The sequence below is a fragment of the Elgaria multicarinata genome, chromosome 6 (genome assembly GCF_023053635.1).
Source record: "Elgaria multicarinata webbii isolate HBS135686 ecotype San Diego chromosome 6, rElgMul1.1.pri, whole genome shotgun sequence".
Classification (NCBI taxonomy): Eukaryota; Metazoa; Chordata; class Lepidosauria; order Squamata; family Anguidae; genus Elgaria; species Elgaria multicarinata.
The window spans coordinates 110,491,723-110,508,789 of record NC_086176.1 but is presented as its reverse complement, the minus strand read 5'-3'; the positions used below and the strand labels follow the sequence as shown (position 1 = coordinate 110,508,789).

Genomic DNA, 17,067 nt, shown 5'->3' with positions numbered 1-17,067 from the left:
GCCCAGAACTGGTCCAACATGCTGCAAACTAAGTCAGGCACTGCAGCAGGAACTGGAAAGAATGCCAGGGGGAGGGACAAATCTAGGAATGCCCCCCCCCCATGCATCTGTCTGACATCCCTATTACCCAGTGCTCTTTTGCACTCGGCTTCTTATCATACAGCTTCACTATGGCAGGGCAGAGGAAGCTGAGGAAGAGTGAGGCAAGCAAGAGACCCATTTGGCAGGTGCAGTGGAAACCAATGCAGCTTAGAGACAGCAGCCTGTCATCCAGAGGGAAGACCATCTCCATCCCTAGTTTTGGCTTTCTTCTGGATTCAGAAGATGGTGCTGCCACTACCACTGCTAGAAATCAGAGGGATGTAAGAAGCTAATAGCGCATAATGCGCGCTGACACAAGCCTCACCTAGACCTATGAGTCTAGCACAACGGAGGGGTGAGGATCTCGCGATATTGTTATTGCGAGATCTCCCCCTCTGTTTACACGTGGTGCGCAATGGCCTCGGACCAACAGGACGTCGCGCCCACTATCATCCCAAGACCACTGAAAAAGCGGGCTAGAACTGTAGGGCCATATCCCAGGGAAAGGGAGGGATCATCCCTCCCTGCTCCCGGGATCCCCTGTGTGTCATGTGGACGCACAGGAACGATCCCAGGGTGATCACCTGGATATCATCCCATCTAGCTATGGCCACAGTCTCATTAGTTTTAGGGAGAGAAAGGCGAGGAGCTGCTGTTGTAATTTCAGAGTCCCTTGATGCTGGCACCTGCATGGTTCCATCCTCGGGCAGCTCTCTCCTTGCCAGCCCCCAATAGTCTAATGGTTTAACCACACACACCATGAGACGAACAACAGGATTCTACGTTTGCCTTGTTACACTGATACGGAGGTAGTTTCCAAGGGCGAACGGGCAGATGGGGGGAGGCACTTAACCATTCCGTTTTGGTTTTTATTGTATTTTGGAGTTATACGACTAGTTTGGGTCTTGTCTTGTATACTACTGTAATATGTTTGGAGGATGGGTAGCTGAAAATACTAATACTAATACTAATATCATCATTATCATTATCATCATCATCATCATCATCATCATCATCTTTGCCCATCAATTCTCTACCACATATGCCTCGTATACTACCTTTAATCCGTTTTTCCAAGCTGTGTTCCATAATTGAAAATAAGCCAGAATGAAAGATGGGGGGAATAACTTTAGGTATACAGTAGTTACAAAGGGAAACTGGAAGGTTTTTATTTGGAGGGACTTCTGAGTTTGCTTGTGTCCCAAGTTTGCTCACTTGTTCACCATTAAAATCAGTTAGATGGTTAGTCACAGTGATGGGGCTTTTACAATCGTGGACCCCAGGCTGTAGAACATGATTTGCGCAAAACCACAGCCAGAAATAGCAGAATTTGCATAAAAATGCAGGTTTAGAAGACCATTTTTGCCTGAAGTTTTGCATGAATTGCACTATTTTACAGTTATGATTTTGCACAAATTGTGATTATTTGCACACACAAAAACACGGGCAAACGGCGAGCTTGCCTGACTTACAAATCCTGACTTGGTGCACACCAAACATCCAAGAGGCCAAGCTGGCAAAACCCCACTGAGCTCCACCCCAAAACTAGATTCCTTCAACATCCTGAGTCTTACCCCTCATGAAAGTGGGAAATGAGCAATGATCCAGCTTAGCAAGGTTCTCTGGTTCTTGTTCTGTCATGTGTCCATGACAGATAGCACCCTTTGTATTTTTTTCTTTTCGCAACAACATCCATGCATATTTTCTGGTATATTTTTCTTAATGTACTCATCAATTGTGCATGTTTTTGAAATGTACCCATTTTCTCATGCACATTTTTTAAATGTACCCATTTTCGAAATGTACCCATTTTCTCATGCACATTTTTGAAATGTACACATTTTCTCATGCACATTTTTTAAATGTACATTTTCTCATGCACATTTTCGAAATGTACACATTTCCTCATGCACATTTTTGAAATGTGCACATTTTTGAAATGTACATATTTTCTCATGCACATTTTTGAAATTACATATTTTCTCATGCACAGTTTTGAAATGTACACATTTTTCAAACATATATTTTGAGGGAAGCAAGTCGGGATGTTGGAGAAATCTACAATGGAATCAAATTATTTTGGATTTCTGTGAATTCAACCTGCAGATGCCACAACACATAGGATTTTCACAAGTCACACAGATTCTGTGGAACTGCAGGCTCCTTTTTTAACTTGTCAGAATTTCGCACAAATTTCATATTGCAAAAATACTGAAACACTGGCAGAAAATATGCATTTATTCCATAGGCTAAAGTGTAAAAATGTGCATTTGGAGGGATTTGTGCATTGGGAGGGATTTGCACATTTTTTGTGCAAATTCAGGGACTTGAAAAACTGAATTTCTTCAATGACCGGACAACAGACAATCTACGAAATGCGGATAGAATGGATTTTACACCATCTGTACATCCAGAGCAGCGAGCTTGGAAATGCATAGATTTTGATCACAGAATGAATTCAGGTCTACTTTCAATTCTGGAAGGTGCAAGTAGCAAATTCTGGTAAAAATTAAACTGAAATTAGTTTCTCTTACATCCCTGGAGACAGTGGCTTGCCTCAAGCCACCTAATAAATTCTTATCTGCATTGAGTTTTGGATTGCAGACTTGCAGCCATCATCCTGCAATGAACTCTGGTTCTCACCTCTGCTTTACGGAAGCAGAAAAGGCTTTCTGATGGAACAAATGCAAGAAGCCAAATGATTCAGCTCACCTTTCCGTTGGTCAGAAGTCTGCGTATCTGCACTCCATTAAGATGCCAACCAGGATTGATCCCCGAACCATCATGCCCGATGCGAATCTTTTCAAGTATGTCTCCAATGTCCTCAAGCTGAAGAAGTTTAAGGAAACGTTACAAAATCAGCCAATGCTTTGTGACTTCAATCTCTTTGTAGCCAACACCAAATCCCATTGGTTCCATATCTCTTGAACTTCCTAATGGGATAAAATGGTGGCAAACATCCTGACAGCATCTCAAAATGCCGCAGTCTCAGAAGAGATTATGATAATGTGCTCCACCTAGCAGAGGACTTGGCTGTAATCACTGAGGTTTGTGGGATTGGCAAAAGAGGTGCACATTAGAGACAGAAAATGGAAAACCATGGGACCATTCTACTTCATGCTACATGCAGGTGAATCTCATGTCTAGTGTGCCAGCCAGAAGACTAGGCTAAAATCTGGTTCCCTTCTGCCTAAATAAAATGAAGGGAGCAGGCGGGGGTAAGCTCCAATTCTGTTGGGGACCAAACAGGATAGAGAGTATCCCCATCTCTTGTCTTTTCCTGGGAATGGGATGCGGGCAATAGTTTAAGGTGCTTGTGCTCTGCTTTGGTCTAGTACAGGTTGGGGAACCTGCAGCCCTCCAGATTGTATATTATATAGGGTGACCATATGGAAAGGAGGACACGGCTCCTGTATCTTTAACAGTTGCATATAAAAGGGAATTTCAGCAGGTGTCATTTGTATATATGGAGAACCTGGTGAAATTCCATCTTCATCACCACAGTTAAAGCTGCAGGAGCTATGCTAGAGTGACCAGATTTAAGAGGGCTGGGCACCTGCAGCTTTAACTGTTGTGATGAAGAGGAAATTTCACCAGGTTCCCCATATATACAAACGACACCTGCTGAAATTCCTTTTTCAATACAATTGTTAAAGATACAGGAGCCCTGTCCTCCTTTTCATACGGTCACTCTAGTATATTTAAGTATTGATTTAACAATATTTATGGATCACTTAATATACATAAGTGATCCTTAATATATTCAAGTCTCCATAGAAAGGACAAGATTACCTTCCTAGGAACACCTGTTGGAAAACATATACTTTCAGTAGCGGCCATAAACCCAGAATGGCTTGCATCTGCCTAATTTGTAGTGGCCTGGAGTTCCAGAGGACAGGCCCTCAGACACTTAGGGCCTTATTCTGAGCCATGATGGATCAACATTTTTGGTTACAGGTGACTCTTTTTGGTGTCAGGTGACCACTTTATTTGCCCAGACATTTTAGTATTTCAGTTTCTATTGTTTTAAATCTGTTACTGTATTTTAAATCTTTGCACTGCTGTTAGGTTTTATTTGTTGTTGTTTTGTTTATTTTATACTGCATTTTTAAACTTCTAAACTTTTAAACTGTATTTTATCATGGTGCACAGGACTGCAGAAATGAGGCACTTCCTTACTTGGGCTTTTGGATTCAAAGGAGCAGGAGCTGCTCCTATTTTTATCCATTGGGGTATTGCAAAATCAAGATGGGGAAAGGGGGCATGTGTATAGCTCTGTAGTGAATTAATGGTCAGCTTATCTTCTGCCACCTGTGGCCAATGATAAATCACAGGGGTCATTAAGGCATTTTTGTGTGTGAACCACCCAGAGAGCTTTGGCTATTGCGTGGTATAGAACTATAATAAGTAAAATAATCTTGGGTACTAATAGGAGGCTACCCAGATCTTGGCAGGCTCTCCATTCGCCCCATCCAGCATGGCCCATGGTCAATGGTGATGGGAGTTGCAGTCCCAACAATGTCTGGAGTTTCAGCCTCTGACCATAGCTAGATGGGGCTTTATACCGGGGTAATCCCAGGGATCGTCCCTGTGCATCCACATGATGCACAGGGGATCCTGGAATCAGGGAGGGATGATCCCTCCCTTGCTCCAGGATCTCACCCTCCACTTTGGCCCTGGTTTTTCCACGGTCCTGGGCAGAGCCCGAGACTGCAGAACATGTGGCCAGGAACTGCGGGTTGACCCGGCTCTGCACGATTCCTTGTGAGGAGCCGGGACCACTGCACCCATCAGGGGTAGCGGGGAAAGTAATTTAAATTTAAAAAATACTTACTGTTTGCGCACGAACGTTCATGCGCTGCTGCCCCTTTAAGTTTTTTAAAAATGGCGGGCGTGAAGCCTCTCCTTCTGAGGTTGCTGTGCATCATAGAATCATAGAATCATGGAATAGCAGAGTTGGAAGGGGCCTACAAGGCCATTGAGTCCAACCCCCTGCTCAATGCAGGAATCTACCTTCAAGCATCCCTGACAGAGGGTTGTCCAGCTGCCTCTTGAAGGCCTCTAGTGTGGGAGAGCCCACAACCTCACCAGGCAGCTGATTCCATTGTCGTACTGCTCTAACAGTCAGGAAGTTTTTCCTGATGTCCAGCTGGAATCTGGCTTCCTTTAACTTGAGCCCGTTATTCCGTGTCCTGCACTCTGGGAGGACCGAGAAGAGATCCTGGCCCTCCTCTGCGTGACAACCTTTTAAGTATTTGAAGAGTGCTATCACGTCTCCCCTCAATCTTCTCTTCTCCAGGCTAAACATGCCCAGTTCTTTCAGTCTCTCCTCATAGGGCTTTGTTTCCAGGCCCCTGATCATCCTGGTTGCCCTCCTCTGTCGTGTGTAAACATAGGAGGGATCTCGCGATAAACACAACGCGAGATCTTCCCCTCCTCCATCGCAGGCTCACCGGTAGCAAATGTTTGTGAACTGGGGTAGATTCATCAGGCGCCAATTAAAGTTAAATAAATGCTTGATGAACGACACTTGGCTCTTTGAGATGTTAGCACCTCTCATTTGGAAAAGCGAGAATTAAAACCTTTTCCATTTGTCTGAAAAGATTTAACAAGGAAATTATGTTCTCCCTCCTCCGCCCATCCCAAACATTCTTTTGCTTTATGCACGGTGAAGAGACACCGCGTGACAAAGACCAGCATGACACAAACCTGCCCAAGAACGAACGAGGAAAAGGGTATATTTATTGCCTCGCTTTCCACATTGCCAGCAAATCACCTCCGAGAAGCGGAGCTGATAACAGTTGCTTAAATGCTTTTAGGGTGCCATCTGCAGAATACAAAGCAGATCTGGCAGTAAAACTACCAAGGCAAAAAAAGAGAAAAGAAAAAGAAAATTCAGAGCTCTGGGAGATCGGAATTGTTTTCAAGGCCTGTTATTATCGATTCTCAGAAGTAGGTGATAGAAGGCAACATTTTGTTCTTCTGTGCCTGCTCTCCCCACACACTACCTGTCTACTCTCGGCGCAAGAAAGAGAAAGGGGAAAAAAGCCCAAACCTATTAAAAAAACCCAAAAACAATTGAAATGCAGAAATAGTTTTGCATTGGGCCAAAGAATGAGACATGGGAGAACAAACTGTGTTAACCACTTGATGGCTGCTTTTACATTATTTGTGTAAAAGAGTGGTTGGCCCAGGTATCTACTCTTATTTTTTGGTCAGAATTACAAAAAGAAAAAATTGGAAAGACTGTAAACAATTCAGAGGATGTCATAAAACACAAACGTGTTATGAATGACTGTCAGTCCTAGTTTTACATGCAATTTAATCTACTGAGGTTAACTCCCTAAGGAAAAATTCCTACGCATGTTTAGACAGGAAAAAAAAACTCCTACAGCATTTTTTTCAAACATGCATAGGATTGCATCTTAAGACTTGTTCAAGCCGTGCTGTGTTTCTTCCCTTTTTCCTCATAAGTTTGCATCTCCATACCTCTCGGTGTCACAGAATCATAGAATAATTGAGCTGGAAGGGGCCTATAAGGCTATCCAATCCACCCCCCCCCCCTGCTCCATGCAGGAATCCACATTAAAGCATACCTGTCCAACTGTCTCTTGAATGCCCCTAGGGTGGGAGAGCCCACAACCTCCCTAGGTTATTGGTTATACTGCTCTAACAGTCAGGAAGTTTTTCCTGATGTCCAGCCAGAATCTGGCTTCCTGTAACTTGAGCCCATGATTCCGTGTCCTGGGCAGGATCTACACTATTGCTTTATAACAGTTTATAATGATATTGACAACTGTTTGGGCCCATGACACATTCCATATACCATTTTCAAACCACTTTCAAAGTCTTATATCAAGCCCTTATCCATCCTTTCACGCAACGATTACCTGGATGATCGTCCATGACCCTTATGTCGGTCCTTTTACAGGCTCAAGGTAAGCACACCACCGAACAAGTTGCTAAATTTCTTAATCACGCAATCCTTACCAGATCACTTATGGCGGCAGGGCTTCCTTTTGCTTCTAGTACAGAACTTTAAGGAGGCTTCATGCAATCATACTCTGTTTTATTTCCATGTATTTTAAATATTTATTATGTGTTTTCATGTTTTATTGGTCTGTTGACTGTAATAAAGGGAATTGAAATTATATCCTGCTTAGTATAGATCTGGTCCTGCACTCTGGGATGATCGAGATCCTGGCCCTCCTCTGTGTGACAACCTTTCAAGTATGTGAAGAGTGCTCTCACGTCTCCCCTCAATCTTCTCTTCTCCATTCTAAACATGCCCAGTTCTTTCAGTCTCTCCTCATAGGGCTTGGTTTCCAGTAGGGATGTGCTCTGCTTCTCCTCGGACCGGAGAAGCAGGAGCGGATCGGGGGGCTTCGCCTCCCCTTAAGGCGGAGGCGAAGATGATCGGGGGAGCCGCGGAGTGTTGCGGAGCGGATCGAGGTGAAGGCAGATCCTTCGCTTCGATCCGGAGCTCCACAAAAAAGGTAAGGGGGGTTTACTTGGCCCTGCCGCTGTCGCTGCCGCCCATGCGGTGACGGCGGCAGAGCCAGATAAGGGGGAGGGGAGGTCTTACCTGCATCTGTCCGTGGTCCCACAGCTGCTTCAACTGAGCCCGAGGACTCAAACAGGAAGACTAGGCCACAACCGTGGCCTGGTCTTTTTGGTTGAGTCCTCGGGCTCAGTTGAAGCAGCCGCGCGACCGCGGATGGATGCAGGTAAGGGAGAGGAGGGAGGGGGGTTTACCTGGCCTTGCCGCCGCCCATCTTGGATGCGTCTGTCCCGGCCCATCCCAGCTTCACTAGAGCCCGCGGCTCTAGTGAAGCTGGGATGGGACGGGACGGACACAGGTAAGGGGGAGGAGGGAGGGGGCCTTACCTGGCGCCACTCCCCACCACAGCGGAGCTCCAATTCGGAGCCAGAGCTCCGCAGCGGAGCGGAGCGCCCCGTAGGCGGATTGAGGCGGGGCGGAACGGGCCTCATCATCCTCATTGCCCTCCTCTCAAATCCCCCCAGCTTGTTGTCATCCTTCTTGACATGGGGTGCCCAGAACTGGACACAGTATTCTCCTCTTATCCTGCTCAAAAAAAAAAAGAAGAAAAGAAAAGGCCAAATTACTTTCAAAACATGAATATGGGTTGCTGACTAAATTATGTAAACATGTGTAAATTAAGTTTTTAGGGTGTAAAAATTGGACTGAGGGAAGGGAGAACATCAAAAGAGCTGAGCTGAATCAGACCAAAGGCCTGTTTAGTTCAGCATTCTGGTCCCACAGTGGCCAATGGATGCCCATTGGAAGCCCACGAGCGCGACGTGAGTACAACTGCCTTCTCCCACTGTTGCTCCCCTGCAAAGGCTATTCAGTAAATCATACTTAAAGGAAGGTAATCTCCCATGTATTATTCAACTGCAGCTTCTATCAGGAGGCAAGAAAAGCCCTTATCCATCCTTTCACGCAATGATTACCTGGACGATCGTCCGTGACCCTTATGTCGGTCCTTTTACAGGCCCAAGATAAGCATACCACTGAAAAAGGAAAGGAACCTCTCGTGCAAGCACTGAGTCATTACTGACTCTTGGAGGGACGCCAGCTTTCGCTGACGGTTTCTTGGCAGGCCTTATAGCAGGGTGGTTTGCCGTTGCCTTCCCCGGCCGTTATTACCTTTCCCCCAGCTAGCTGGGTACTCATTTTCCCGACTGGATGGAAGGCTGAGTCGACCCGAGCTGGCTGCCTGAAACCAGCTTCCGCTGGGATCGAACTCAGGCCGTGGGGAGAGTTTCAGCTGCAGAAACTGCTGCTTTACCGCTCTGCGCCACAAGTTGCTAAATTTCTTAATCACGCAATCCTTACCAGATCAGTTATGGTGGCAGGATTTTCCTTTGCTTCTAGCACAGAACTTTAAGGAGGCTCATGCAATCATACTCTGTTTTAATTTCATGTATTTTAAATATTTATTATGTGTTTTTATATGTTTTATTGGTCTGTTGACTGTAATAAAAGGAACTGGAATTGAGGAAGGGTAGTGGTTCCATTTCCATGTGCATTTCTTTATAATTTGCCAAATCGGTAGTTACCGGAATTTGGGATTAATAGTGCAATCCTATGCAAGTTTAGACTGAAAAAGTCTTACACTTCTCAGTGTTCCCCAGCCAGCAGTTTTCTGTCTATAGAGACATAAGATTGCACCCTAAGATAACCATGATGACAAAGTCTTCAGTTCTGTTCGGAGTTAATATACAGCCATTATGACCAGCAACCATTGTGCCTGTTCAGACAACGCACTAAGCCATGGTTCAACCACCAATCCTTTTGCAGGAAATGGTTAGTGATCACGTTTAAATGGTGGTAACGTAGCCACCATGGTGAGGAATGGTTCACATGATATGGTAAGCCATAATGTTTAGCTAAAACACTTGACCACTGTGGCTTAACATGTCATCTGAACGGGCTCCTTGAGAGCCTTCTCCTCCCTCAATTTGTCTAACCCCGTTTTACAGCCATCCAAGTTGGTTGCCATCATTACATCTTGTGAGAAATGCTTCCTTTTAACTGATCTGAATCTCCCGCCATTTAGCCTCATGGGATCACTTCACTAGGCTCTACTATTATGAGTCAGGGAGAAAAATATCTCCCTATCCTAGGGTGACCATATGGAAAAGAGGACAGGACTCCTGTATCTTTAACAGTTGTATTTAAAATGGAATTTCAGCAGGTGTCATTTGTATATATGGAGAACCTGGTGAAATTTCTCACAACAGTTAAAGCTGCAGGTGCCCTGCCCTCTTTTAAATCTGGTCACTCTAGTATAGCTCCTGCACTTTAACAGTTGTGATGAAGAGGGAATTTCACCAGGTTCCCCATATATACAAACGACACCTGCTGAAATTCCCTTTTCTATGCAACTGTTAAAGATACAGGAGCCCTGTCCTCCTTATCATATGGTCACCCTAGGGTGACCATATGAAAAGGAGGACAGGACTCCTGTATCTTTAATAGTTGCAAAGAAAAGTGAATTTCAGCAGGTGTCATTTGTATGCATATCACACCTGGAAATTTCCTCTTCATCACAACAGTTAAAGCTGCAGGAGCTATACTGCAGCTGTACTGTGACCAGATTTAAAAGAGGGCAGGGCACCTGCACCTTTAACTGTTGTGAAGAAGAGGGAATTTCAACAGGTTTTCCATATCTACAAATGACACCTGCTGAAATTCCCTTTTCTATGCAACTGTTAAAGATACAGGAGCCCTGTCCTCCTTATCATATGGTAACCCTACCCTATCCATTTTCTCCACATGAACACTATCATGTCTTCCTCCCCTTCATACATCATTTCCCCAAGCTAAACAGTCACAGAATCTGTAACCTTTCCTCAAAAGAGAGTTGCTCCAGCCTAGGGTGACCATATGAAAAGGAGGACAGGGCTCCTGTATCTTTAACAGTTGTATTGAAAAGGGGATTTCAGCAGGTGTCATTTGTATATATGGGGAACCTGATGAGATATCCTCTTCATCACCACAGTTAAAGCTGCAGGTGCCTTGCCCTCTTTTAAATCTGGTCACAGTATAGCTGCAGTATAGCTCCTGCAGCTTTAACTGTTGTGATGAAGACGGAATTTCACCACTTGCTGCATGCATACAAATGACACCTGCTGAAATTCCATTTTCTATGCAACTGTTAAAGATACAAGGGCCTTGTCCTCCTTTTCATATGGTCACCCTACTCCAGCCCCTCCATAATTTTGGTTTCCCTTTTCTGCACCTTTTCCAGCTCTGCAATAGTCATGGCGAATACTTACTTAGCGCATTCTTTTACATTACCTCCACAATGAACTGATTCACTGCGTTCCTCTCGAAGAACATCCTTCTCTCTCTCTTGTTTTGGCACAAGGATTTCTGTTGGGTGCAAACCCCATCAGCTCCATACAGAACAATAAAGACATCAGCATCAGTGCCAGCTCCAAAAATGTTACTTGTGTACACAGTGATCTCGTAGGGAACAACTGACCAAATAAAGAGGGGAAGGAACATAATAATAATAATAATAATAATAATAATAATAATAATACTAATAATACTAATAATAATAATAATAATAATAATAATAATAATAATAATAATATATTTATTACCCGCCTCTCCCTCTGGATCGAGGCGGGGAACACCACTAAATAAAATATAAGATATAAAGGCCTGGTTCAGACAACCTCTAAACCATGCTGCTTATCCACAAAATGGTTAATAGAATGCATAATGCATTCCATTAATTAGGGTGACCATATGAAAAGGAGGACAGGGCTCCTGTATCTTTAACAGTTGTATTGAAAAGGAAATTTCAGCAGGTGTTATATGGGGAACCTGGGGAAATTTCCTCTGCATCACAACAGTTAAAGCTGCAGGTGCCCTGCCCTCTTTTAAATCTGGTCACTCTAGTATAGCTCCTGCACCTTTAACTGTTGTGATGAAGAGGGAATTTCACCAGATTTTCCATATATACAAATGACACCTGCTGAAATTCCCCTTTCTATGCAACTGTTAAAGATACAGGAGCCTTGTCCTCCTTTTCATATGGTCACCCTACATTAACCATTTTGTGGTTAAGTAGCATGGTTTAGTGTGTTGTCTGAACCAGGCCATTATTAGTTAAAAAAGAGCATATAAAACCAATACAATATTAAAATAACAATCACAGCATCTTCAAATTCTTAGGTTTAAAATCCATCTGGGTAGGCCTGCCGGAAGAGACTAGTCTTCACAGCTGTCTTAAACTCAGAGAGAGCATTAAGCAGACGAGGCAAATGAGACAAGACTGACCAAGGACTTAGCTAGACCTAAGGTTTATCCTGGGATTGTCCTGGGGTCATCCCTGTTCATGTAAATGACACACAGGATATCCCGGGAGCAGGCAGAGATGACCCAGGGATGATCCCGGGATAAATCTTAGGTCTAGCTAAGGCCCAAGAGGGACCATCTTCTCTACATTTTAACAAGGATGGGAACCTTGCAATGCAGGGGTGCATAATTGCCCCCCCCCCAGAGGTCCTCCACAGGCTGGATGACATCAGTGGGTGTGGCCATGCCCAGTGACGTAGTGGTGTAAGATCTGATGTGCAGACGCACATCATGACAGTCACTGTAGCCACGTCTCTAGGAAAACTTCACAATTTGCAGGCTACTCTATTGATCCACATCAACAAATTAGTTTTAAGAACTTTCATCTGCCAGGAGCAGGCTTTTCGTAAAGCAAATGAGTCTTACTTGATTTAATTGCCCATTTAAGACCATGCCACCCCCAAATACATCATGTTACAACAGTGGTCTTCAACTGGTGGGTGGCAAACCAAAAGTGGGTCACGAGATCAATCCAGATGGGCCATGGCATGGCAAAGCCACTGCCACCATGTTGGGCCTGGAGGAAATTGTGAACGTGGGTCCCATTTTTCAGGTTGGGAGTCCGAGGTGGGTCTCGGAACCAGACCAGTTGAAGACCACTGCATTACAACAAGGGACAATGTGTTGTTACTGGGAAAATATATGGTTACTGGGAAAAGGCTGCAGATCCCTCAGAGAGAGGCAGATGACACCAGCATCGCTGCTAATAACAATGGTCCGCCTGCATGACACCACCAGCCATTCCCACTGACATCACTCCCACGACCATTTTCCCTTTCCATGCTGGGAAAGGCATAATGTTCTGTGTCTCTCTCAGCATGGAGAAAGGGATTCATCCAGCTCTAGGAGGAGGAGCTGGGAGTGCAGAGGGTCTCAGCTGGCACCAGGAAGAGCAACCAGTCCACCCCGCACTCCCAAGTTGGCTGCTGCTTGAATCCCTGCTGTCATTTCCGATCTGAAATAGGAGATAACAAAGGGATTCCCCAATTGGGAGGGGGAGCAGCAGGCAGCCTCTCAGCCTGCACCCTTCTCTGCCTCCCTGTTTTCTGCTCATTTGTGCCCCAATTTCAGCTTTTTCTGAACAGGCTCCTTGGCTCAGGTCAGGCCTGCGATTGACTCTGTCTCTGGACGGACCCCTCCTGCACTACGGTTATGTAGCCTGCTTCCCCAGGTTCTGCGTCAGCTATCTAGTGGGGGCTGTTCTAATGCTAGTCAAGACTTGATCCCTCAGTAGACCTTGAAGTATGGAACTGAGGGGTGGAGTCAGGAAGTATCTAGTCATCATCTTTGCCCTGGCCAAAGGAGGGAAGGGCAGAGTATCAGCCACCCGAGCCAAGGAAATCCCCTTACTCTAATAGGGCAGAAAAGATCAAGTGATGGTCCCATGCCACATAAAAGCTTCTGGGTCTGACCAAAAGCTTCTGATGGTTTCAGCAATGAGGAAACCAGGGCCGGCCCTACCATTAGACAGAGTGAGGCTGTTGCTTCAGGTGGCAGTTGCAGGGAGGTGGCAGCAAGGTGTTGGATGAAAGAGCTGTGTGGCCTGCACTTAAGATAATCTTCATGGGTCCTTCTCCAAGAGCTCCTGCCAAAGGAAATGAGGCAGGTGGCTACCAGGAAGAGGGCCTTTTCTGCGGTGGCACCCAGGCTGTGGAATGAGCTCCCTAGAGAAGTTCACCTGGTGCCTACATTGTGCTCTTTTCAGCACCAAGTGAAGACCTTTATTCTAGCCTTTTAGCTTTACTGTTTTAAATCTGTATTTTAAATCTTTGCATTGCTAGTAGGTTTTATATTATGGTTTTAAGCATTTATATTTTACATTGTTTATGGGGCAGTATAGAAAATAAATAAATTTCAGGCAGCAAAATGGCTTGCACCAGCCCTGAAGGAAACATGCTTTCGCTGGCTACCGATTGCTTTCAGGGTTGGATGGGTTGGCAATGAGGTAACAGCCTAGGGCAGAGGTGGGTAGAAGGTGGATCTCCAAATGTTCGGGAGTTCAACTCTCATAAGCACCTGCCAGCAATGGTCAATGATCAGGAACGCTGGGAGCTGATCCAAAATATCAGGAGTTGTTTTGGACCAACTCCCTACCTCCAGTATCAGATGCAGTCTACCTATATACACCAGTTGCTGGGGAACATGGCAGTTCATTGGCCACTGTGTGAACAGAATGCTGGACCAGATGGACCTTTGGTCTGATCCAGGTTGGCTCCTCCTATGTTTTTATGTTGTTAGGAGATCTAGGTTCTGCACAAGCCTGGCCCAGGGCACCAGGCTTGGACAAGGTGCTGGATTTGGGGAGGAAACTGGTCATGGAGTCTTTACATAACCATCTGTTCGGCAGCTGAAACAAATAGAGTACAAACAATTCATCTTCTGTTGTAGAGCTGGCAACGTTGACCTGCATGGCCAGTGTTGTGTGTGTGTTTTTATATATAAATCTCTCCTAAAGGGAAAATTTACAGCATCAATGTCTGTTCAGCAAACAGTTCAGAGTGGTTGTGATCAGATCCGTGTGGGCACATTTATCATCTGTTACGACAGAGCCTCATATACTGGGGCAGTTGGCCGTAGCTGGGTGACAGAGCATATGCTTTGCATGCAGAAATTTCCTGGCATCTCCAGAGACAAAAGAAAAAGACTCTTACCTGAAAGCCTGGAGATAAAAAAACACACACCTGCCAGTTGGTGTGGACCAGGGATGGGGAACCTGTGACCCTCTACATGTTGCAGGACTACAATCTCCATCATCCCTGGCTGGGGCTAATGGGAATTGGAGTCCAACAACATGGGAAGGGAGGGAGGATCCTCAGCCCTGGAGTGGACAATCCTGAGCTAGAGAGACCAATAGTTTAACTCAGTATTAAGCGAGCTTCCTACTTCCCTGTGGATAAAATCCTGCAGTCCCAAGTGTGCATCAAAGTAATGAAACTAGCTAAAAATGCAAAAAATAAAAAATAAAAAATTTAAGATATTTAAATTGGAATGAATGGGGGATCACCAAAGACGTTCCTCACCTGGGACATCATTTAGACTAGCGCAGGCCCTGGCACCCTTCGCCTACCTCCGCTCTCTATTTCAGGAGCTGGGTTGCCAACTTCTAAACTGTCCCCTGTAGCTGTCCCTCCAATGGCAGAAATTTGCAGCAATTAGCAGGTGATTACATCCCTCTCTATTCCATGACAAGCTTCAGCTGCTGGTTTCTTCATATCAAACCGTTGTTAAGTGGTAGGGGAGCAAAAATAAAAACAATAAAAAAAAAACCAACCACCCAGCCAACAAACTTTGGCTGACGTTTGTCTGGCCTAGGGTGACCATATGAAAAGGAGGACAGGGCTCCTGTATCTTTAACGGTTGTATTGAAAAGGGAATTTCAGCAGGTGTCATTTGTATATATAGGGAACCTGGTGAAATTTCCTCTTCACCACACCAGTTAAAGCTGCAGGTGTCCTGCCCTCTTTTAAATCTGAGCGGTAAAGCAGCAGTTTCTGCAGCTGAAACTCTCCCCACGGCCTGAGTTCGATCCCAGCGGAAGCTGGTTTCAGGCAGCCGGCTCGGGTCGACTCAGCCTTCCATCCTCCCGACGTCGGTAAAATGAGTACCCAGTTAGCTGGGGGAAAGGTAATAACGGCCGGGGAAGGCAACGGCAAACCACCCCACTATAAGGCCTGCCAAGAAACCGTCAGCGAAAGCTGGCGTCCCTCCAAGAGTCAGTAATGACTCAGTGCTTGCACGAGAGGTCCCTTTCCTTCCTTTCCACTCTAGTATAACTCCTGCACCTTTAACTGTTGTGATGAAGATGGAATTTCATCAGGTTCTCCATATCTACAAATGACACCTGCTGAAATTCCCTTTTCTATGCAACTGTTAAAGATACAGGAGCCCTGTCCTCCTTTTCATATGGTCACCCTAGTGTGGCCATGCTGTATTTTGACTCTGGCCCTACTCATACTGGGACTTGAACCCTTCAGTGCGCCATGTATAACCCAGCACTAAAAGGATGCCTCTGCAGAATTCAACTATCAAGCGGACAGGGCAGACTATGCAAAAAGGGCTACAAGCAGGAACTCCGGTTTCCAGCAGGAGGGGAGAGCAGCATTTTACTATTTCAGCCAAGGTGGAAAATAAAGCCAAAAGACGCCTTGCCAGATTCCTGTCTCATTCATGCAGCAGTCTAACAGCCACATGCCCTGAGGAGCCATTTTAATTGGGACACAGAATGACATACGAGCCCCTTTCTCCGCGGCAACAATGAAACCTCCTGAAATGTTATCAAACCGCTTCCTTTTCTGTCCTCCTGTGAAGTAGCTAAATACTCTGCGAGGTTAATGGTTGGAAAATCAGATTATGTTTTAGAAGTACAAAGTATTTATTTAAGCGGAGCAACCGGGTGGAAGGCAGCCGGGTCAAGTGGCCTCCTTTGCCTAGCCCATCAACGTCAACGCTTGTGGCGGCTTTGGAAGCACAGGATCAGAATCTCTCAAATGTGACTTGGACCTGAGCACACCGTGGAAGGAAAGATGCAGTCCTGCAAATTTGCAAGCTTTTGGCAAAGCCAATTTGCTTTTTATACTTGGGTACCAAAAGAAAGGTATTGTTTGTTTTGTTTTACCTGGCTTTCCGCTTTATCAAAAGTGACTGAGGCAGCTTACCGGATTAACAATGCCATGCCATTTATGTTTACTTGGGTGTAAGTCTCATTGCGGTCAATGGGGCTTACTCCTAGGTAATTGGGAATATTGCCACCTTAGTTCATTCATGGGAATTTTGACCGTAGGTAGCCTTAGGGTCTCCATAGCCCACACTGGGGATTCTTTGATTTCTTCTTTTTGCTCCAATGCTTCCTTCCCCGCTCCCGCCCCCGCCCCCACATCTCTCTCTGACTTCCTCCATTGCTGGGAGCACTTGTATTTGCTCTCTTTCTCCTACCTGTGCAGATGGAACAAACTCTTTTTGAAGAGTCCGTACCTGCATTTTATATGCAAGAACGTTTGCGAGCAAAAGCATTTTATCTTTTCTTCGCCAAAGAAGAGGGTGATCTCTTTTATCGTTATATGATCATTTTGTGTGCACGTGGGACTGGT

At 45.2% G+C, this 17,067-nt stretch overlaps 1 protein-coding gene across 1 annotated transcript in view; it reads right to left on the bottom strand.

Annotated features, from left to right (window-relative positions):
* Window positions 1–17,067, bottom strand: part of LOXHD1 (lipoxygenase homology PLAT domains 1) — a 250,714-nt gene that overhangs the window by 87,496 nt on the left and 146,151 nt on the right. The window contains exons 28-29 of the mRNA XM_063128805.1: window positions 10,910–11,091; window positions 2,794–2,910 (exon numbers count right to left, since the gene is read on the bottom strand). Of these exons, the coding sequence (XP_062984875.1) occupies window positions 2,794–2,910; window positions 10,910–11,091 (299 nt within the window). The remainder of the gene's footprint in view (window positions 1–2,793; window positions 2,911–10,909; window positions 11,092–17,067) is intronic.